The 22,947-nt window shown below is 39.4% G+C and overlaps 2 protein-coding genes across 8 annotated transcripts in view; one reads left to right on the forward strand and one right to left on the reverse strand.

Moving 5' to 3' along the window:
- TCERG1 (transcription elongation regulator 1) overlaps window positions 1–16,151 on the forward strand; it is a 63,623-nt gene extending 47,472 nt beyond the window's left edge. For all 7 annotated transcript variants that reach the window (XM_048487639.1, XM_048487641.1, XM_048487644.1 and 4 more), the window contains 6 exons: window positions 4,683–4,847; window positions 8,418–8,600; window positions 10,949–11,128; window positions 13,273–13,356; window positions 13,510–13,610; window positions 14,988–16,151. In XM_048487639.1, coding sequence (XP_048343596.1) covers window positions 4,683–4,847; window positions 8,418–8,600; window positions 10,949–11,128; window positions 13,273–13,356; window positions 13,510–13,610; window positions 14,988–15,189 — 915 coding nt within the window. In that variant the 3' untranslated portion in view covers window positions 15,190–16,151. The remainder of the gene's footprint in view (window positions 1–4,682; window positions 4,848–8,417; window positions 8,601–10,948; window positions 11,129–13,272; window positions 13,357–13,509; window positions 13,611–14,987) is intronic.
- Window positions 16,152–20,538: 4,387 nt separating this feature from the next.
- On the reverse strand, window positions 20,539–22,315 carry GPR151 (G protein-coupled receptor 151). The gene has a single exon (XM_048492084.1). The coding sequence runs from the start codon at window positions 22,313–22,315 to the stop codon at window positions 21,047–21,049; it is 1,269 nt and encodes a 422-aa protein (XP_048348041.1). The 3' UTR covers window positions 20,539–21,046.
- Between the last annotated feature and the right edge of the window lie 632 nt (window positions 22,316–22,947).

Genomic DNA, 22,947 nt, shown 5'->3' on the forward strand with positions numbered 1-22,947 from the left:
AAATCCTAGAGTTTAAAAGGAAGTGCCTTGTCTGACTGGAAAATTCCAGTCAGTTCATTATATGCCTGCTCTCTCAGTGGTGCCAGTAAGATATGAGAAGTCTTTGTGATCAAATTTGAAACAGTTGCTTTACCTCTAAATGCTAACACTTCAGTGGTGTGAGTGTGTGTGAATGTGCGTGCTTTTAATATTCCAGTTAATGTATTTTAGTATGATTGCTGGTCAGAATTAAAGGTCGCCTGTTAAAGATTAATGAATTCCAAATGTCATTTGTCTGCGCAAGAGACCAAGTGCACAGAACTGGGGAAGGTTGATGCTACAACAGTATTAGCATCAAATTGTGCAGTCACTTTCTTCAGTGCCTTCACTTTGTGTTATTGTTGTATGAATGAAGGAAATTTTCTCTTTGAAACCTAATCATTCCTGGTATTTTTGTTGCCTTTCATAGGTTATGACATGATGCTAATATAAATTCTTTTCAGTAAGAGGGGGATGTAAATGGAGGCATGTAATGTTATTTTGTTTAAAATCCTTCTGGGAACTTTCACAATTGAAAAATGAATCTGTTATTATTTAAGGAGACTCAAAGGGGCTTACAAACTCCTTTCCCTTCCTCTCCCCACAACAGACACCTTGTGAGGTAGGTGGGGCTGAGAGAGAGTTCTGAACAAACTGACTAACCCAAGGTCACCCAGCAGGAACATAGGAGTGGGGAAACATCTGGTTCATCGGATGAGAGGTCCGCCACTCATGTGGAGTGGGAATCAAACCCAGTTCTCCAGATTAGAGTCCACCTGGTTTTATCCACTATACCACTACTATTTTACTGGTAGTGTTTAAGTGTCTTTTTATGGTTCATGTTCCTTGTAATGTACTTAGCATTTATTTAACACTTTTGGAGTGACCAGAAGGTTTTACATGCATTTTCCTGTTATAACCCTGTAAGAGCCCTGGTCATTAGTCAGTGTTACTATTTCCATATTGTAGATGAGGTACTCAGGCTAAAAGAACGTGGCCATCTTAAGGCCATCTTCAGGACTATCCATACCAGAATGATTAGCTTTCTAGAGGCAAAAGCATATAACCCAGAAAACTTACTTAAACTGCTTTTTAAATCTGTCAACATGTTTCAGGTGGTGGTGTTGCATCTAAACTATAATCAGAGAATAATGAAGTAAATTCTTTTATGCTTGCATGTTACATCAAACAAAATTTGAATTAAAAATTGTATTTATCTTTGCATTTGAAACTAATTATTTCTTTTTTCCCAAAGCCTTTTGTAACCATTTTATGTATTCTGTTTTGTAACAAGTGGATAGATTTTACAGTTTTGTGCTGTGCGGCCTGTCAATCAGTTCAGTCTGACAGCTGTCAATCACTGACACGCAAACTATTATGGGATTCCCTAGTGAGGAAAGAATTGGTATCTCTGTGTGGTGACTTTAGCCTCCCGCAGTTCCGGTACTTTACATTTTTTCAGTTTTTTTCCTTGTGAAGTGATGAGAGTTGTGCCCAGAATGTGTAAACTGCAAAAAAGAGGGGGAAATTCTCCTAATTACGCAAAGTATTTTAAGACCTATTTGCTTTTGCTGTGCTTTTGTGTAAAAATCTAAAAGTTTAAAAAGTGGTTATTGAGTTAAGCGAAGCTTTCTCAGCCAGTTTTCCAGCAAAAAGGTCTGAATTAAGATTATGTCTCATTTCCACAAAGCTTTAAAGTAAGGGTTTGAAGTATAGCACTAGTATGTTGACATTTTCTTTCTGTGTGGTTCTTTGATTTCATGAAATTAAAGAAAGGTTATATCTCTAGTCCTAAAAGATCTTATCACATTTTGGGGCTGAAGAGGGAGTTGTAAGATATATCTTACTAGGCTTCTGGCATTTAGCCACACTCTTAGGGGAAGGCAGGAAAGATTCAAGTCTTTCGGACATGGCATATTTAGATATGGCTGCACCCAGTGTTTGTTGTGAGCACTGAATGATGCTCAGGCCAGTGTCTTGTCCTTTGTAAATCTACACAATTTCAGTGTTTGTTTTCCCCCTAGAGTTGTTAAGTTCATTTTAAAAGAAAACTTAAAAGCAGGGTAGAGTTTTTCCCAAAATGTTGTTTTTTAAAAGACGATAGTTACAATAAGTAACCACTTAAGATACTAAAAGTCCATGTACTGTGTTTTTTTTAAACTGTCGCTGTTCTTTGCTGTGAGGTGTTATGCTGCCCATTTTTTGTTTATTGCTACTAGAAATTCTATATCTTCTTTCAACCATAAAATAATAAAAATATTAGCATCCTTCATTGGCTTCATTTGTTGAACAGGACAGTGGAAGAATTGCCTTTAGCTTAAACATCGGTTGTCAGCTTTTGGCAGGGGCAGCAGCACTAGGCGGTGAGTTCGTGCTGGCTTTTTAGCTAGAATGAGAATGACAGCTGCTAGTTTCTATAGAGACAGGATAGCAGGCTGTGTGGATATCAGATACCATTGTTGATAGACCCACTTCGTGTATGTAGTGTTCCAGATGAACTTCAGCAGTGTCTTGGGTGGAAGATTGATTAATGACCTTAACTGGCTGTCTAAAATGAAAGTAGAAATGTATTTCCCCCATTTGGTGTGTCTGTTCAGTTACCCTTACTTTAAAGCTTCTTGTGAAAACACCTGAATCTTAAGGTTTCCTATTTAAACATAATGTTCAAATGTATGGCTTAGAAAACTTCATGTTTTGATACTACTTGCATGTTGTAATAAAGTTAGCTTTGAAATAACATTTTTATTAAAAATAAGTTCAAGGCTACTATGTATACTCTTAAGCACTGGTGTGGTTAACCTTGCCACCATTATTGATGAACAGAGTTGCTGCATGTAACAGTGAGAGGCTGTTACCTACTCTTTATTGCCTTCAGATTATCCAAGTTAAAAATTGTTCTTGCATATCAAAATAATTTGTGGAAAACCAAATAATATGGTTGAGGGAAATTACAGATTATTAGCATTGTGTTGTACACAACTGCTATTTGAAGGGAACTGGATTGTCATATTGCTGCTAAGGTGGCAGATATGTGTCAAGCAGCATACTTTGTAGGAACTGCTTTCCTATATTATATTAAGGCTGGGAGGTTGTTAAACAACATAAGATCTGGTCAAGCTTATAAATGAATCATAATTAGTAAAGTTAAATTAGCTGTAGTCCTGCTATATCTTTTCTTGAAACGTTTGGTGGTGTTCTGGTGGCCAAATGCTTAGCTTCATGAACAAGGCCCTGGCCATTTAGCAACATGTTGACTGGGCTTAACGAGAAGCTTGTTTCCATGAGTCAAAGGCCTAGTGTGCGTCTGAACACAGTGTTGTGTGGTAAACCATTTATGTGAAGCGCTTCTACATGTGATTGCAGCAATTTTAGCTTCACCATCACAACCCTCTAAAAATGCTATTGCAGCTATGCGGTTGAAAAGCGCATGAGAAATTGATTTTCACAGACAGCTTATCTGTACTTCAGCTTCTATCATATGTATAATAGAAAACATCTGTGTAGGTTCTAAACAAACTGCGCATAAATATGTGTGTGTTATGCAGTAGTAGATTTTGCATTTGTTCATATGGGAGGAGAGGGAAGATTGCTATATGGGACAGATCAGTATAGAATGACTCACCTGTGTTGAGTCATAGCAATGTTAGATGGCTTTGTTATAATTCATACATTTTCTGTCCTTTAAAAAATTTATGACAAAACTGCTGACAGTGTAAATTACAAAACATTGTTTCTGATTTATACATGATTTTTTAGTTCATTTATCCAGTGCTAGTTGCTACCCATGGTGCTCTTGGAATGTTAACTTATTCATCACTGTTGATAACATATTCCTCAAATCAGAAGTTACATGAATTGGTGCTTCAAGTCCAGTCTAAGGGGACTGTTCACCAAGCCCTGTTCCTGTGAAAGAACAACTTCCAGTGGTTTGCATAATGCCTGGAATCCATTAATTCAGTTTTCACATGCGTGATGGAGCAGTGGGCCAGTTTGTACACTAATTCACATAGGTTTTCAGTTAACATTGGAAAACTAATTCACATAGGTGGGAAAATGTGAACAATTGTTTGTTCCCTCCCCTCCATGCACACAAACTCTCTCTCCTTTAAAGAGGAAGGCTTGCACAAACCTTGCATATATCCTGTCTTGCTTATAGAGAGTTCATTTTGACACAGGGTGGACTGTCAGGGTGTTCTATAGAGCTTTTGAGAAACCCAATTCCAAATGTGCATAAGATGTACCACTTCCTACCTAGATTAGAAGCATAGAATAGACTAGTACATTTTTTTTCAAAGAAACTCTACCTGTTGAGGAAGTTTTCACATCCATGTGTAAACATCCTCTTTGGATAAAGGCCTAAAATTGTATTGCTCACTTAGTTAATAACTAAATAGTCATTTAACAAACTATTCAGTGTTCATTTTGAATACATTTGCATTATATGCTATCTTGTAATACATTCATAAGAGTTCCATCCAAAATGACATTAAAGATCCTAAATTCTAAAATTTAATAATATTCTGGGGAAAGTTTGATTTTGTAGATAGTAAATATAATACTTGCCGTCACGGTAAGTCTGCTTCTGCATTTTTAAATAAAGTTGCAAGCAATCAGTCTCTCTTCATTTGTTCCCATTCCCCATTTGTCTTCTCTTTAAAATATAGATCAAAATGGACTTCTTTGAACTGTTGTCTAATCACCACTTGGACAGTCAGTCTCGTTGGAGCAAAGTGAAGGACAAAGTAGAGGCTGACCCACGCTACAAAGCTGTGGATAGTTCTTCACAAAGGGAGGATCTTTTTAAACAGTATATTGAAAAAATAGCCAAAGTATGTATACTGCCATAATAATTCCTTTGGTTTTCTGAGTATTTCACCAGACTTTGAAAAACTTCCTCTGAAAGTAATGTTTATTATATTTCTTTATTGATTGATTATGTACCTTTCTGCTTTCATGTTTCATTCCCAGGTTTGCATCCTTGTTGTGCTGTTACATTATTAAATATATACGTGGGCTTTGTTTTCTGAAAGCATAAAACAATGGGTAATACAATGCCTGTTTTATGAAAAGGAGAATATCTCTGCCTATATGTGCGGTAATCATAGAAAGTTAGCTTTACAGCTTAGTCTGTATCATAACGCTTACTACTGTGTTCTGAGAATGGAAACAGTGAATAGTCCTGACAGTGCTAAAACAATTTAAAACAGATTAATGATAGCAGTCCAGCAGATAAAAATCTTCATTCTTCAAACACTTAGTGAACAGATACATTCAGGGACCTGGTAAAAATGTAAAACAGTGAAGAGGTGTAGTTACCGACTCACTGACTCAGACAGGTTGGAGTTCTTATTTCTCATAACAAGACGCTTAGCTTCTGTTGAAGTGGTACGTGGAACAAGGGCTAATTAGATGATCTAAGCATACTAGACAGCTCAGAGGAATAGCCAGATCCTAGACTGTTTTTGTCTTTAAAGAGAACTTGGATGGCTCCTAGAAGACATGGGTAGTCAGTCTAAATTTAAACGTTAAAGTTTGAGGGGTGCTAGATAAATCTATGTAACTAGGATTTACATCCAGTCCAGTTTTGAATGGCTCATCTCATAAGAGAAGATGGGGTAAATAGAAAATAGCACAGGGGTCTGCAACCTGTGACTGTCCAGATGTTTATGGACTACAAATCCCAATTGGCCATGCTGGCAGGGGCTGATGGGAATTGTAGTCCATGAACATCTGGAGAGCTGTAGGTTGCAGACCCCTGAAATAGCTGCTGCTTAAGACCCAAAGGGTTGGGGAAAAAATGTAAGCCAAGGACACTTGGGAACAAAATACGTTGTAACTGCTAGAGGCCTCCAAACCAACATGAGGAGAGCTCTCGTGCTTGTTGCTAGATGAAATCAAGGTCATTACCAAAACTTGGTGAAACAAAGCAGGAGCGTTGTTGCTTTGTGTGTCACAGCATAGACTCCAGTAAAATAAAAAACTGAAGAGGAATACACTTTCCCACAGAATTGCTGTGGTTGGAACTAACAGTTCTGAAAACTAATTTAATGCTGGAAACACATTGTTGCCCACTTAATCAAAAGTCTAATGGTGATCTTGATATGGAGAAGGAAATAACAGAGGCAACTGGAGGAGGAGGTGTTATATGGGTGATTTCAACTTCTGTCTCCTGGACTCTATTTTGCTGGCTGAAGAAGGGTTTGGTGGTGAGGCAGGGGGAAAGATAAACACATGGTAAAAATTTTGGCCACAGTTTGTTTCATTAAATCCAGGCAAAAGAGGAGAGGCACAGCGTGGGGACAGATCCTGGAACTGGCATCGTGCAACCCACTGCCACTTGATGAACACCAGCCCCAGCCCCTCTGCTGGGGAAAGCCTGGAATGGGAGTCATGTGGGTGCTGGCCTCTCCATGGTCCTCTTGCCACCTGGTGGTCTAAGCCAGCCAGCTGTCCCCAGCTGTTCAAGAAACTCAGAAGGAATAAGGACAGTCATATTTTTTCAGGATATTTTGAAGTTATTTGACTGCATAATAATTGAAGTTCAGAATGGATGCTGCATAATGTAAAAGATATAGTAAAAACTAAGAGGACACCAGCATAGCTGATAATTAGAGTCAAAGAAGTCATAAAAGACAGGAAAAATTCCTTTAAAAAGTCTTATCCAGATTCAGGCAAATCTATATTGATAAATAAATGCAAAAAAGACAGTTTGAAGAGTCTGTTACTAAATTACTAAATTAAGAGTGTTCTATCTTCACATCAGAAGCAATAATCTAGCCAGAGAGGCAGTTGGGCAGTAATGGAGTGAAAGGTTTGATGGAAGAGGATAAAGAATTTTTAGAAATGCTCAGTTCTTTCTTTTCTTTTTGTCATAATGGACAGCTGCCTATTTTGTAACAACTAATATAGAAGAGAATGTCTGAGGAGCTGAATCAAATTGAGCTGAACATCACTTGGGATGACATTCTAGGGCTAACTGATAAATTAAAAAATAATGTTACTCAGTCCAGGTGGTATATACCTTTTAAAACTCAAGTTTGAAATTGCTGCTCTTTTAACAATAATACTGCAATGTCACAAAACAGCTGTTTGCACTCTGGCTTAGGAATTCTGTCACTGAATGGATAAGCAATGTGAACTTTGTAGTTTATGTAACCTTTAGCATTAGCAAACTCTGCAGTTCTCATAATTGGTATTGTTCTAGAAATTCACCTTCATCTATAAATAAATTAAAAAGATCCTCAAAGTAGATATATGCAAGTGGAGCCTCCTAATGAGCAAACAAACACTATGCTGTTAACACTAAGGGAAAAGGATAATAGGAGCCACTAATTAATTAATTAATTAATTCAATTTGTGCACCACCCTCCTCACAAGGGCTCAGAGCAGCATACATCCCAATTGATGTTCAGCACATATTAAAGATCGATCTAGTCCAGCATCTGTTTTGCACAGTGTGAGAACTGCTATTAACTCCTACTCTCTGCTTTCTGTTTTTAAAGGTAAATGTCCCCTATATAAGAATTGGGTCATTACTGACCCATAGGGGGACATCACATCATGAAGTTTACCAGGCAGACTATGTTTATTGAGTGGTTTGCCATTGCCTTCCCCAGCTGTCTACACTTTATCCCTAGTGAGCTGGGTACTTATTTTATGGTGGAAGGCTGAGTAAGAATCAAATTCAGGTCATGAACAGAGTTTTGAATGCAATACTGCACCTCACCACTCTGTGCCATGGGCCTTCTACTTCCTTTTTAACCAGTCACTAAGTCACTAGAGAATCCTTGTAGTTGCTAACAGTTGCTAACCCTTTACTCACAGTTTCCACCTATTATCAGCAAAAGTTAGGATTCTGTTTTAAAACGAGTATTTGAAATATTCAATCCTCTGGTAAAAATGCCAATTTTTAGGAGCATCCCAGGGCTAGAATATATCCATTGCAATTTCTTAAAAACCTTTTTCTTTGAACAGCACTCTCTCCCACACACATTGTATTTCCAGCTGTGACGCGAAGAACTGCTGTTCGAAAAACTGAAGCCCAAAGCCAGCTGAAACAATGCAGAACAAGTCATATGGTTCTTTGGATGCTGGCTGTGGTTTGTACTCCACTCCTAAAATAAGCAAAGCTCAGCTGTTATAATTTTGTAGGTATTCTGTTTCTTCTCTATCTGCAAAGAATCATTTTTAGGCATTTTATTTGGTGAGTTCTCATTTTTAAAACCACTGTGGCTACAGTGTACAAGGCTAAACCAAAAGTTCTTAAATATTTGCATTGACGACAGTTTTTCAAACAAATGGTCTCATTTTAACCATGTTGTGTTTGCTTTCTTTATCCAATTTCTGAGTTATTTCTTGTTAGCAGCAGAATGTAACACGTAATTCCGTATATGTTTCAGAATGTGGACTCTGAAAAAGAAAAGGAATTAGAAAGACAGGCTCGCATTGAAGCCAGCCTGCGTGAACGTGAAAGAGAAGTTCAGAAAGCTCGTTCTGAGCAGACAAAGGAAATTGACAGAGAACGCGAACAGCACAAACGGGAAGAGGCCATCCAGAATTTCAAAGCTCTCCTGTCGGACATGGTGAGGATTTTTTTTATTTAAGATTAACAAGGGCGAGCATATTTTTATGTTTAAGGAAGATATAAAGTTATTACCTGTTTTTAATTTGTGAAGTTGTCGAGAGTTGGACGGCAAGATCAAAGTGTGAATGATAACCATGTTATCACAACTCCAGTATAATTTCTGTTCTATAGTTTTCTTTCATTTCTCTTTTGTCAAAGAAACTATACCCATAATACGAAGAACAGAGAAAGGTTGTATTTTTAGTTGATTAGAGTTAACAGTGAGTTACAAGAAAGATACCGAATGAATGATACATCCAGGAAAAAGAACTACCTGCTCCTATGCGAGCCTCCCAACCATGGAAGACATCTTTTGAGGCCTTTCTGTTTGTGACTTAGGTGGGTTGTTACCAGAGGCAGAGCCTTTTCTTGAATCTACTCATCTGGAATATCTGAGTCTTAGCCATTTTCCTGGCATCTTACTTTCATGTGTCAGGTTAAATCTGATAATTTATCCAGACTGATCCTGTTTCATCTTTCCTGCTCTTCTCGTCTTGGATAATAGTTGATTTGTTGTTTGTTGTTCCCAAAGACTTGACTGACTGAATGACATAGAAATCCAATAACAATGCACATATGCATAAAATGATGACTTCATACCTGTGTGATTATTTTTGCACAACTCTAGCTAGAGCAGGGGTCTGCAACCTGCGGCTCCGGACCCGCATGCGGCTCTTTCAGCCTTATACTGCGGCTCCACATGGCCTGGAGGTCGGAGGGTAGCGCGGGTGTGTCCCTCCAGCTCTCCAGAGCAGCGCTGGAAGGAAAGGAGAGTGGAGGGGCCGAACCGGAGGAGGCTCCGTGTGGAGCCACCTCTCCGGCTCAGTAGATTTTCGGGGCCGTGGAAAATGGGTCCAAATGGCTCTTTCGGTGGTAAAGGTTGCTGAGCTAGAGAAAGGGCAACAAATGGAGGGAAGAATGAAATGAAAAGAATGAGGAAAGCAAAAATTTCTGGGTAGGAACTAGAGATTTCTGGGAGCAAATACTGCAGATCTTTTGTATATTCCTTTCCTCCCGATAGCTTTTTCCACCCCTAGGAAAATTGATTCTGGGATTCAAGACTTGTATAAACTAGTAGCCACTCTATCATCACCACAGCTCTGTTGACATAAAGAGCTGGAAGAGTCATTTAGTCACCTTCCTCTGCAATGCTGGAAATAAACTTTCTTGGGGTTAGATAAAACTGCGGAGATAAGCAGAATACAGTAAAAAATTTGCATCTGCCATCCCTTTTCTTTGCTACGTTACTGAATCTAAGAATATAGGCAATTTCCATTAATCCATTTTATTTTTCTCTGGCAGCACACACTTTCTACATGTTTTAAATAGTTTTTACAAACGTGAAAGCTTAAAATCTTGTTTTGTTTTTTTCCTCAACTTCCTCTTCTCTGACAGCAGAACCAGCTATTTTCCTTTCCCCTCACTGCTGTATCTTTCTTCCTCCCGAGCTCTCCTGCTGCCATCTTTTCTCTTAAAGCTACTTTTACCACACTCAAGCTGCAGTGAGGTTATTAAGCAACTGCCAAAATGGCAGTTACATAGTGTTATGAGATCTAATTTTTCAACTGTTTGCGGGGATGTTAAATTCCCTCTATTTTTGAATTTTTCTGCAGACCAGTGGCTTCTCTCTGATTTGTAGAAAACCCCACCTCTCCCTCTCATCTGTACTTGAATTATATATGTACTCTGGCCCCAAATTCAGCATTTGATGTTAGATGAACACATGGAGAACTGTAAACTCACTGAATATGTTCAGTTCAGTGTTATTCAGAAATATGTCATGTTTACACTGTGTAATATTTGGTAAGATCACTGCTATTTTCCCCCTTTTGTTTCTTTACAAAAATAACTTTTATTGGTCTTATTCTGTAGAGATGACCCAGCTGACTCAAACCCACTCTCCCATTGAGAGGAGACAAGAGACAGCAGTCTACTAAAACAAACAGTCAGATAATAAAAAAGCGGAAAAGGATAGAGCAGGGTTTCCCATGTGGGCATCTTTGGAACGTCGACTCAGGGTGGTGGGTGCAACCATCAAATGACATGCCCCAGGCTCTGAAAGATCACCCTCAAGCGTAGACTGTTTAACTTTATATTAAAGTGCAAGAATATGACAATGCAGTGCAATAAACTATGTACAGGTAAAAGCTGGTCATTTCTGTGTTACTATTCAAGATGAAAGGCAGACATAGTACAGGAGAGAAATCAAGATTGTTTCCGGTCTTATATTTATATATCCAAGACTGTATTACTAAACGATTTCTGCTGATATCAGCATGATATTTTCATGATATGAACCTATATTAGGTGCGATCTTCGGATGTATCGTGGTCCGATACTAGAAGGACACTGCGCAAAGATCATCGATGGGAATCTGGCTCCCTACTGGAAAGAGAAGAGAAGGAAAAACTATTTAATGAACATATTGAGGCACTTACAAAGAAGAAGAAAGAGCATTTTCGCCAACTGCTGGATGAAACTTCATCAGTAAGGATGATGATTTCCCTTGGGATTTGTGTGATCTTCCAGCTGGTTTTCAATTTACATTTATTTGTTCTTCATCTGACAAGGCTTATCGTATTTTCTTTAGGAGCCAGCTCAAAAATCTAGAATCAAGACTCATTTGTCACCCTGAGACATCATTAGATCCCCTCCCCCTCGTTATTAGATCACATGTTGGGTGGTAAAAGTTGTTTGAAGAAATGCTGGGATGACTGAGTTTATTTTCAACCTAGGAAGACAGAATTGTGGGTATGGATTGTGGGTAGGACCCCTCAGCTGGCCAACTGGGAACCTTATGTTCTCTTTTCTAAGTATAATGAGCACATCTCTCCGAGTACTGTGGAGATAGGCCTCTACTATATAGCTTGATTTTTCTGATGTTGGGCACTTCTATTTACACAACTCCAGTGTGGATTTCAGTTAGCCATAAGCACAAAAGGAAGTGAGCTCCACAGTAGAGGATTGTGAACATGTCAGCCACAGATGCAGGCAAAATGTTAGGAACAAGATCTACCAGACCACGGCCCCATAGCCCGGAAAACCCACCAGAACCAGTACTAATAAGCTTTACCAATAAGAATTTACAGACTTTCTTTGCAAAAATCTTTGCAAAAATCAGCGGCCTAAAAAAAAAAATGCACTGTTCAAAATGCCCTGCTTTTTGTTTGTTGAAAGAAACTGTCTGCAAGGCAAATGACAAAGTATCCCAGGCCTCCTATTGAGTCCTGTGATGTTTGCCCCAAAGTAAACATCTGCAGCATTAGTCTGTAAATCTCACAACACAGTCATACTTGAATCCCATCACTCTGCTGCCTTAACTTCAACTCCTGGGCTCAGAAAGTAATTATAAAGCTATACTGGAAGAGGGGTTTTGCATTTGTTTCTCCCCTTCTCCTGGCTCTCCCTCTCAACCCTCAGCTGGCGCCAAAAAAGCCACTTTGGGTGACCTTCACTAGTTCTCACCTTGTCTTTTTCAAGTTGCTTTTGGGTAAGTGTTTGCTCATTTGCCTTCCTGTGTACCTATATTGGCAGTCAGGTGGGTCGTGCATGCCACGATAGGTGTGTTTGAAGGGGGCAGGCATTGGAGCTCCAGACACAGTGGGGAAATTTGGAGTTGTCATGGCAGTATGGCATCTGGCTTTGTCAAGCAGATATAAAAACAATTTTTTCCTCATCCCTTAATTGCCCTGTGTTTTTTTGTCTAGCAGTGAATAAATGTTTACTTCTCTGACCATGCCCACTGTTTTGTTACTACCCTTCTTCTAGATGTGAACCAGAGTTTTTTGAAAAATAACCCAACAAATCAAGATATTTTTAGGGAGGGATTCATATTTCTGATAGCTTGTCTGTCACCTTGAATATTTTTCAGGAATGAAAATTTGGGGCAGCTTTATCTCCTACACATCTGTTCTTCAAGTTTTGTGTGTGTACTATTTTGATTTCTATTTCATTCAGTTTTTACCACCCTAATACCACCCTAAAACGACATAGGCTATACAGACCATCTTCTACATCAGCCTTTTTATCATGGTAGTGGTCAAAATGTTTTAATTGGTCTGTGGGGATAATAGGCATGTTTTTGGGATACATCTGTAAACTAGAGCATGCATAAAAGTAAAATCACTGAGTGCCGTTGAAATTGGTAAGCCTTGAAGCGAGTTATGTTTAGTTCAGTAGTAAACGTGTATTAGTTCCATTTTTCTTTAGTATGTTAGGTATAACGAAGTAATGAAACAGTGTTGCCCTGATACATGAGCTAAGGTAACACTTATGACTCCCCTCCTTCTTTCCCTTCATTTAATATACAGAAAGCATGATAAAGTCACATGTAAAAGTCCCTCCCCCACTGTAATATGTGGGACCAGAGAGGCTTTCTGTATTCAGCAGCAGGAGGGCATCAGCTTTAGCATGTTAATTCTTGGATTGAGACACCTTGTGTACATCTACAAGATAAAGGGAATTTTGCATCTCTGCAGCAGCCCCCAATGTGGGCTGCCATTACTTTTCTTTGTGCATAGTTTGGGACCCATCACTTGAACTTCCTCTATCAGGTACTGGATATTTGTCAGGATAGCACTATATGACTGCTCTTCATACATCAGCTTGACATGTTTCTCTTGTTTTAAAAGATTACCTTAACATCAACATGGAAAGAAGTAAAGAAAATCATTAAAGAAGATCCCAGGTGCATTAAATTCTCTTCCAGTGACAGGGTGAGAAGCCGCTTGTTTCCATGCATTCTTAATCCAAGATATATTTTCCTCTTAGCTTTGATATTTATAAAGTTACATAATCATGTGTATAGCATCTAATAATCACCCTTGAAAAGTTGTTGTGATGATTACCTTTTGTTTTATTTCACACAGAAAAAACAAAGGGAATTTGAAGAGTATATAAGAGATAAATATATTACAGCCAAAGCGGATTTCCGAACACTTTTGAAAGAGACCAAATTTATAACATACAGGTATGTATAAAGATGCTGTGCAAAGTCATTTAAATTCTGTTTTTTGCTCTGTTACAATTATGTCTAGTAACTAATGTCTAGGAACTAATTAATTTTCATAAGCTGCAGTTCTGTGAACACTTATTTGAGAGCAGATCTCTTAAATTCATTTGGAGTTGTGTGCTGCACTTGGACTTGCTTCCAAGTAGACAAATGGTGACAGCCCTTGAGACTGAAGATATCATTTTCCCTTCAGAACAGATACAGTTCAGGCAGTGGCAGCGCTATCTTTTTTTCTTTTACATTTGCTTATCCCTGCCATTATGGCTTACCCTAACTTGAAGACTTATATCTGCAGGTGAAGGGGGGAATTACAGTATCTGTGTGCTTTATCATTTGGCCTATTTGATTATGATGTCCAGAGAGATTATTTGATTAATTTATTCACAAATTTTATACCTTCCCTTTCTGCCCTCATCAGGGTGAATAAGGCAGATTTAAAAATTTATACATAATAAAAGACATCAGAAAAACGTTAAAACAACAGGTAAAATATTAGGCAGGAAGGAGGGGTCACTGAAGGAATGCTAGGCAGAACAGTACCAATCAGAAGATGGCAATAGAAGGGAACAGGTGTGTCTCACTGGGGAAAAAGTTCCAGAGTTTTGGTCCCATGACCAAAAAGGGCCTCTCCTAGGTTGCCATCTGCCTGATCTCATAAGATGATCATAGCATTTGGATAGGTTTGTAAGTCAGTCTTTTAGGTATGCTGGTCCCAAGCCATATAGGAGTTTGAGGGTAATACCAGCATGTTGAATTGTGCCTGGAAACAGATTGGGAACCAGTGTAGATGGGCCAAGACTGGAGTGATATGATCCCCTGTAACCCATTCCAGTCAACATCCCACTTTCAGCATTCTTCACTGACTGAAGCTTTCAAAGGCAGTCCTATGTAGCCCTCATTGCAGTAATGTAATCTAGATGTAACCAGGGCATGCTGCACAGTGGCCAGATTTTTTTTACCATGGAAAGGCCGCAGCTGGTAAAAGGCACTCCTGGCCCCAGCTGCCATGTGCTTATCCAAATGTAGGCCAAGAGATCCCCCAAACTATAGATCTTTTCCTTCAAAGGGAGCACAACCCCATCCAGAATGGGTGATCTCTTAAGTCCCAGGACATACCTTCAGCTCAACTGTAGCACATCTGTCTTGTTTGGATTAAGCTTCAGTTTATTAACCCACATCTACTGCAAAAATGTCTTCAGGCACTGGTGGGCGGAAGTACTACAAGATGGTGTGGTGGTGGGTGAAATGCTACTAGGATCATTACCTACTTGTTTTTTTGCAGTTTATATAGTGCCTCACTGCTTTCATGATGGTATTCCCTACATTTAATTTCAGATCCAAAAAGTTGATTCAAGAATCTGACCAGCATCTGAAGGACATCGAAAAGATATTACAGAATGACAAACGTTATTTGGTACTCGACTGTGTGCCAGAAGAGAGACGCAAACTTATAGTGTCCTATGTAGATGACTTAGATCGTAGAGGTCCTCCTCCACCACCCACAGCTTCAGAGCCTACAAGACGAACAACAAAATAGTTATAATAAACTGTTGAGCAAGAGTATCTGTTAAGTCAAGAAGCTTGCATGAGCCATCTGTCAGGTGTAATCATATACATTACCATGAATTTACCGCAAAACTATCCAAGGAGCAATGGAAAAGCAGCGTTTGTGAACATAAAGCAGTTGCTGTTCAGAGAGAATATATGCATTATAGGTGCTTTTTCTCTTTGTCGCATGACTGACGAATATCCTAACCATGCAGCTATTCCAGTGATTTTTAGGTCCTAGAACAATGCGATATCTGTGTACAAGATGTGGATGTTGGTAGCATTTGGAGTCATTCTTCTCAGCAGTGTTATGTTTGAAAGCCTTGGAATGATTGATATTTGTGGTCCGAAGTTAAAAAATACAAAAATACTGCATATGTCCTAGTGGGAGATCCAAGGTCAGGCACTCTGATGATTAAACTGTTGACTGCTGAAGGCACAGTTAGATGATGTCCCTCCGCAAACCTGAAAATATAGGGTCTAATTCTTTACTCACATGGCCTTTTCCAAATAAATCAGGAAGGAATAACTCCATTAATGTCAGACCCAGCATGAGAGGAGAATAAACCTTGCAGAGACCAAATTGAATAAACACCTTTTGATCTTGTTCACAGGCCTGCTTTGATCCCCCACCCCCCATTATAGGCACAATCAAGTTGCTTTGCCCAGTAGTCTGGTAATGTTTTTGCTGTAAATTGGAAATATAAACACACAAAACCCCAGTGTGTTTCTTCCCAAGATAGCACGGTTGTACAAAAACACTTTTATTTACATAAAGTGATCTCTACCAATCTCTGAATTAGACTATGGATTTCCCTTCTGGTTATTTCTTGTAAACTATATACCTGTTTTGAATGTTAAACTTGTGTTTCTAAAGTTTAATTTTGAAATGTTGGGATTGTTCAGTTTATGTACTTGAACGACAATAAACCAACCCTTTTTATATACGGATTGTATATGCTTAGTAATGGTTTATTACATTCTAATTGAATGTTTATTTTGTATGTCTGGCAGTATCAGTCACATATTGACTTAGAATAGTTTGAGGTAAATTGGTGACACATCTCAAGTACTGTAGCTGCCATAGCATTATAGTGGTGCATACAACGAGCTGTAGTATCAGTCAGGCTTTGATTCTAGAGATGAGAGGTTGAGAGATCCTGCTGTTATTAATGTTGCAGCTCCTTTCTTATGAGTTGCGTCTTGAAAAGTGAGTGGATTTCCTTATTTGTGGTTAATCTGTTTATACTCTGGGCTGGATATTTGGCTACTAAGTAGACACTCTAGCTTGAATGTAAAGGGAAGGAAGCAGCTTAACTTTCTCAAATGTGTTGTAATGCTACTGTTACTAGATGACACATAAAAAGTCTTGACCAGAAATAGTTCTTTCACAGCCCCATCCAAAGGGGTGGGTGGGGGGGATGAACCCACCCTTTGGAGCAGTTAAAAGTTGCACTGGTGGATTTGCCCTCCCAGGGGCACTTGCTGCTCTTACTGTGGTTGCAATGGCACTGAATGCTGCACCAGCATCCCTGCACTGCCGCTGGCATAGCAGGGGCTGCCCAGGGGAGGGAACCAACATTAGCTCCCATTCCCCTCTCCATTTTAATATTGTGCCTGGGAAATGTTGAATAGCTGACTATTTAAATATTCTTTCTGACCCCAAGCTGAGATGGGTGGTCACCAGGGCTAGAACCAACACGTTTCTTCTCACATTACCTCTAGGGAGGTGTCTGAAACCTGCACATCAGAAACACACTTGGACTGCCTAACTGTCGAAGAGTCACTTGAGCACACCCTGTTTGGCCAAAATGTATGGGATTTAGACCCAACTTTTTTCTTGTGGCCCCTCCCCAGCAGGCCCCTGCTCTCTTAATTCTAAATTGAACTGTCTCTTGAACAGCCAGGATCCTAAGATATTGGAAATGGTGGCCAATTTTCTGATTAATACTTATGAATGTTGGATATTATTTTCAACTACTTGGCTCCCTGTTTGTCTCTATCTTGTTGATTTTCTTTTTTGATGCCTAATAAAGGTTTTTGTTCTTTCTACTTTTGGTTAGTCAGCTCCCACCTGGCTGTAGCCCCAGTGGCACCAGCTGCCAGGGCTTAGGACTTATACCACCCTTTTCAGTGGTATAATTCCATTAAACCTAACAGCGGCTTCCTGGTGGCAGAGAGAATTTCTTAAGCCTCCCTATGTCGCTGGGAAGCATCCTTGGGACCTGCAGGCCAGCACAACTGTGCCATCCAGCCAGGCGCCCGGCCCATTGAATGTGGCTTTACAACAGATTTCTAATTTTTTCCCCTCTCTGAATGTGAGAACAACCTGGAAGACAAATTTGGCCAAACAGAATAATATGCTGTCTCAAAGTTGCAAATCAAAAATATTTTTTAAATATTTAAGAACAACAATACATTTTAGTCTTAGATGCCTATTTTAAAATGTATAATAACTAAATGAATTCCATTGGAATTTTTTCAAAATGTCAGGACCATTTTCACTAATTAGCATCTGTGGGGTAGTATCCTCATAAGGTTTTTTGCCACAGATATTATATATTTACAAGCATTTTTGTTGTCTTAAACATTATTCATAGACTGTTCTTTGACCTATATTTCTCAAAGGATGCTTTTCATCAATCATGACGGGTTGCAAGACAGATACTTGTCACTGGTCATCAGCATTCTAATTTGTAAACCTTTTCTAAAGGTTTAATTTTATGAACTTGTATCTAAAAAGTAAAAGGAAAATGTCAGCAATTGTTACAATGCTTGTATCAAATACAACACTTGCCCAAATAATGCATAGCTGGAAGAATTTGATTGCATACTAACTGCATAAGCTTATTAAACAGAGTTGGATCCAGAGGGTTCCACTATGAGCTATAATTTATGGATGATGATTTATATAGTCTTTCTCCAATGTACAATTCCTCCATTAGTGAAAGAAAATTGCTGTGTCTACACCATAATGTTTCACAAATAATAAACCAAATCAGTTGCGATGGAACTAAAAGTCATATTGGTGAAAGGTTCTGTGTTCTGCACAAGCAAGTGTGCACATTTACTGAAACCTAACTCTTTATAACGTTTTTAAACTAGCATGTTTTATTGCACATGAGCAATTTAAAAGTTCACCTGGGATAACAGTATTTTTGATAACACTGGGCTGGAGCATATATTCATAGCTGTCAGTTTCTTGCTTTCTTTTGTCATATTTGTAAAAAATTCCAGTGTCAATATATCTAATTGTTAAGGAAGCCCATTTGTGTAGATTTAGATCCAGAGATTGGGGATGTGATCAGACAAAACATCTTTTTACAAACCTGAGGAAAAAACCTAGATTTTCAGACATATCTGATATTTTTTAAAAAACAAAAAAGGATAGTTAAAATTCTTATTCTCATAGAAGCAGTGCCTGTAGTTTTAAGAAACAAATGCCACCAGTAGTGGTTGCTAGGCAACTTTAGCAATTGTGCCAACTTTCAAGTCTTGGTTTCTGACAGTAAAAGGAAAGGGGCAGGGCCTTTTCTAGGCCTGTATTGGCCTTTAAAGGACTCTTTAGGGCCAGCAGCAACCACCAGATGACTTGCTAGCATGCTTCACCTGGGCCCAGCCGCGTGCTGGTGTTCAACAGAGCAACTTCACAATTTGTGTTTTGTAATGTTTGGAGTTTCAGAGTAGGTTACAGGAGGACAAATGCCAACTATGCCGGGAAACTCCACTGGTTGACTGGGTGAGGAGCACATTAGAAGTCCTAGCCAGCTTCCACTGGGGGATATTAGAACACGCCTGGAGCAGGGAAAGAGGAAATAGTGTGGGGAAAAGGATACAAGGGAAAGTGAGATACTTCTCACAAGACCATGCAAACTCCTACATTGCAACTGGGACTCAGCCAGTACCGTACAACTAGTCCCAGCTCAACTTGGCAATTAGCACCATGTAACTGTTAGAGGATAAAGATGAAGATATATGTTGGCTGGTGGGTGGAAAAGAAGAAGTCAGGAAAAGGAGCTAGGCTAAGGGGGGTTTAGGATAGGAAAAGGAGAAGTAGTGGGAGGAGGGGAAATTAGATGGCGCCTGCAAGTGTTTGCCAGTCAGGTTTTTCCCACTCATCCCCTGCTGGCCATGTGCATGGATCACAGAGTGCAACTACTTAGACTGATAAAATGTTAACCAATTCGATTAAATGGTGGGGCCTAATGTATTGGGAACGTCTCCAGGAAGAACTCTTAAAGAAGCTTGCATCTGTTAAGTTCCATCAACAACAGAAGCATAATGGAACCAGTAGGAATTGAATTCCATTTCTATGCAAGTAGATAAGTCCCTCTATGAATCGTTGTCCACTGAATCAGTTTACCAGATTTACATGTGAATGATACTAGAAGTGATATATATCCCTTTCAAAAAGCTAGATTAGTGGAGTCAATTTTAACTTGTGTAAATAGTTCAGTAGTTGGAGAATGTGTGTTGTCTGACACCGAAAAGGTAAATTTTGTTATCTATTGTAACAGAGTCAGCATGGTGTAGTGGCTAAGATCAGCAGACTTTAATCTGCGGAACTGGGTTTGTCCGACTCCTGCAAATGAAGAGTGCAGGATGTCCTTGGGCCAGTCATAGTTCTCTCAGAACTCTCAGCCCACGTGGACCCTAACACAGAAACAAAAACATAGCATATCTAGAAGATGGGCCATACCTGATATGTAGACTTTGTGTTTGTCTATTTGGCAACTTTGAAGAGCCATCTTAGATTCAAAAGTGCCTTGTGATATTTTTTTTTTGCCAATTTCCCACTCTCCCCAAGGTCACCTCACTCACCATACCATTCAAAAATATTCCCACCCCTTAGTGGCTTGCAGAGGAGGATGGGTTGCATTGAGAAAAAGTAGGCAGGAAAGCCTTGCTGTGCAAGCAGAACTTCACTTGCAGCTTATTGGAACTAAACATATTAAGCAAGATTAAATCTTCATATTTCAATACAATCCTTATCTTACATGAGGGTATCCAGCAATATCTAATGATGTAGGTTTGCAAAACTCTTCTCATTTGTGCATTCAGGTTTAATTTTGTGAGTATGATGTAACTAAAGCCAGTTTTATTCTTGAATGGCATCAAACTAGTCTTACTGCAAATATTCTGTAATTTTCCAAATGAGTATAATGCATTTAAAACAAGGACAGAAAAATGCCTACTTGCCTAGCAAAGAGTTCTATGCCCAAAATATGAGCCTGATTGCTATAATTTCTGAACAACAGTAAGACTGCTAGTACAGCAAGATTTACCAGAAAAACATCTTCCCCTTTTTCTTTGAGTATGTTTAATAAATACTGTTGCCATAATAACAAGAAAATATGGGAAACGAACTCATTCATTAATAAGAGAACCAGATTACATTTTTACTCTGCACCTTTTTGCTTTGAACAAAGCCTGCTCATAGCAGCAACTTTTCTCTTGAAGCAAACACGTATACAAAACCTGCTACTTGAACTATGAAGCACAAAGCCCCTTGCTTTATTATCACATCAAGCAACTTTCCCACTCAGCTCACTTACTGAAACAGAACTACTTTGTTAATTTCACCAATTCAATTTTTTTCTTTCTGAAATTTCTAATCTAAATCACCCTCTTGAAAATGCAGAATATGAACTTTAAACAAGTTGCATAATAAAACCTTAGAACAAAATGGTTCAGCTATTAATTCTGTTGTTTCTGTACATAACATGAATGCTGAAGTCCCATACCCTACTGAACACATGCAAAAGGTAAAAATCAATATAGTCCATGTCACAATGCTTTATGTACCCCAAATTCCAGTCCAGCATTACACCAAATAAGCCACAAAATTATAATAACGTTTTGGTTGCCTTTTCAGCTGTTTCAGTTTTTTTATCACTACCTACTGTCTCTTGTTCTTCACGTTCCCAAGGAATAGGGTCATTGTCTTGAGCATCAGGGACTGCTTCTCTCTCATGCCAAAATTGTTCAACATCTGGCAAAACGGGCATCTCTTTCTTGATTTCCATGCTTTCTGAGGTTTGGGGTACAGAAGGGGGCTCTGTCTCTGGAACAGAAGTCATGGGCTCTGGTGACGGAGCAGAATTGGGGAGATCCTCCAAGTTATCAGATGGTGTTTCCTCTCGACATTCTGGGGTAGGCAGAGGCTTCTTCAGTATAAGCCTTTTCCATAAGCCTTTGAAACCCTCTCTGAATTCCTCAGACATAAGTACAAAGATTAGAGGGTTGGCTGAAGAGATGGCAAACATCAGAACTTGGGTAGTGGCCACGAATCCTTGTGGGGGAGCCAGCCAATCCTTCCTCAGGTGCCATAGCCACAGCCAAGATACCCAGTCAGGCAGCCACATCAATGCAGAGGTGATGGTAACACTCAGAAGCATCATAGTGAGGCCCCTGGATCGGATCTGATTCCTTAGGTTTTGAGTCTTGGTCCCCCTCCGCTGGCATCTGCCATAAGCTCTCCAGAAATAAAAGAAAGCAAAGGTGAGGGGAGCACAAAAGACCAGCAGGGGATAGAGCTTGACAAAGACTGACATAAACTCATTAGCATGGGCTGGAATCATCATGATGCATAGAGCAGAGCCGTCCTTTGGCTCTAAAAGGTTGCTGAAGAACCACAGTGGCAGTGGAGTTCCCAAGGCCACCAGCCAAATAGCCAACAGGACAGCACTGATGATGTGCCACTTGATGTTTACTTGTTTAGCTGGGTTATTGGCATACATAAAGCATGTCTTGGCTACTACAGCAATGGTCAAGCTCTTAGCTGTCATGCAGACATGTCGGAACCAGTCGGAGGTTTTGCAAAGGAACCAGCCCAGGTCCCAGGCTCCTTTCGAGTAAGCAGCAGCCCTGAAAGGCACAACAAAGAGAACAAGGAGCAGATCTGCCAAGCTGAGATTAAGGATCAAGGAGTGAATCATGGATGGTTTCCCTTTCTTTGAGTTGTACAGCAGAATCCCAATTACGCACGCATTTCCTGCAAAACCAGCTAGGCAGATCATTCCTAAAAAGGCTGGGATCACCACCTTCCACTCCTTGGAATCTTGGGGTTCGTAGCCTCCGGCGTAGTGGACTGGTTGAGCCATAGAGCTGTTCATGGTGCTGAAAGCAGTATTTCTTCTCTAAGCGCCTTTTGCACTGGATGCAGTGTCAATTCCGTGCTGTCCCTTTTAAACCCTCTGTGACTGACACAAATTTGTCATTCCACAGGCAATACAAAACCTCCACGAGAAGCTTCAATATGTGCACTCAGCCAGACTCTCTCGTTGCTATATACCTGCTACTGCTTTGATTGACAATCCCCTAGTGAGAGCACGTAGCCTGCTGCATATTAGCAAGTCTAATAACCAGTGTAGAAGCTCCATGAAGTAATTAAAATGGTTCTTTCATAAATGATGTAAAACTCAAAACTACTGTGCCTGGATCCCAGGGTTCTGTGTCAGAAAAAAAAACCCATCGTAATTTGAGAGCTGTGGACATTTAGTAAGTAATCAAATCATTCTCTAATTTTAGTCCCAATTTGAACAAAGAACTTTGTAAAGAAATTCTGTAGCCATGTCAGAGATATGCTCAAATGGTAAATCTCAGGTATTACAGGTGCAAGCTGCTTTTTTGCTTCGCAGAAACTTGCTCTTTTGGTCAGGAAATTTAATGATCGAGTTGTTTAATTGTTCAAATTCTCTGATCAAGGCATTTGATCAGCATTTGACAATGGATAGTTAGCTCTATT

Source organism: Sphaerodactylus townsendi, linkage group LG03 (assembly GCF_021028975.2).
Source record: "Sphaerodactylus townsendi isolate TG3544 linkage group LG03, MPM_Stown_v2.3, whole genome shotgun sequence".
Classification (NCBI taxonomy): Eukaryota; Metazoa; Chordata; class Lepidosauria; order Squamata; family Sphaerodactylidae; genus Sphaerodactylus; species Sphaerodactylus townsendi.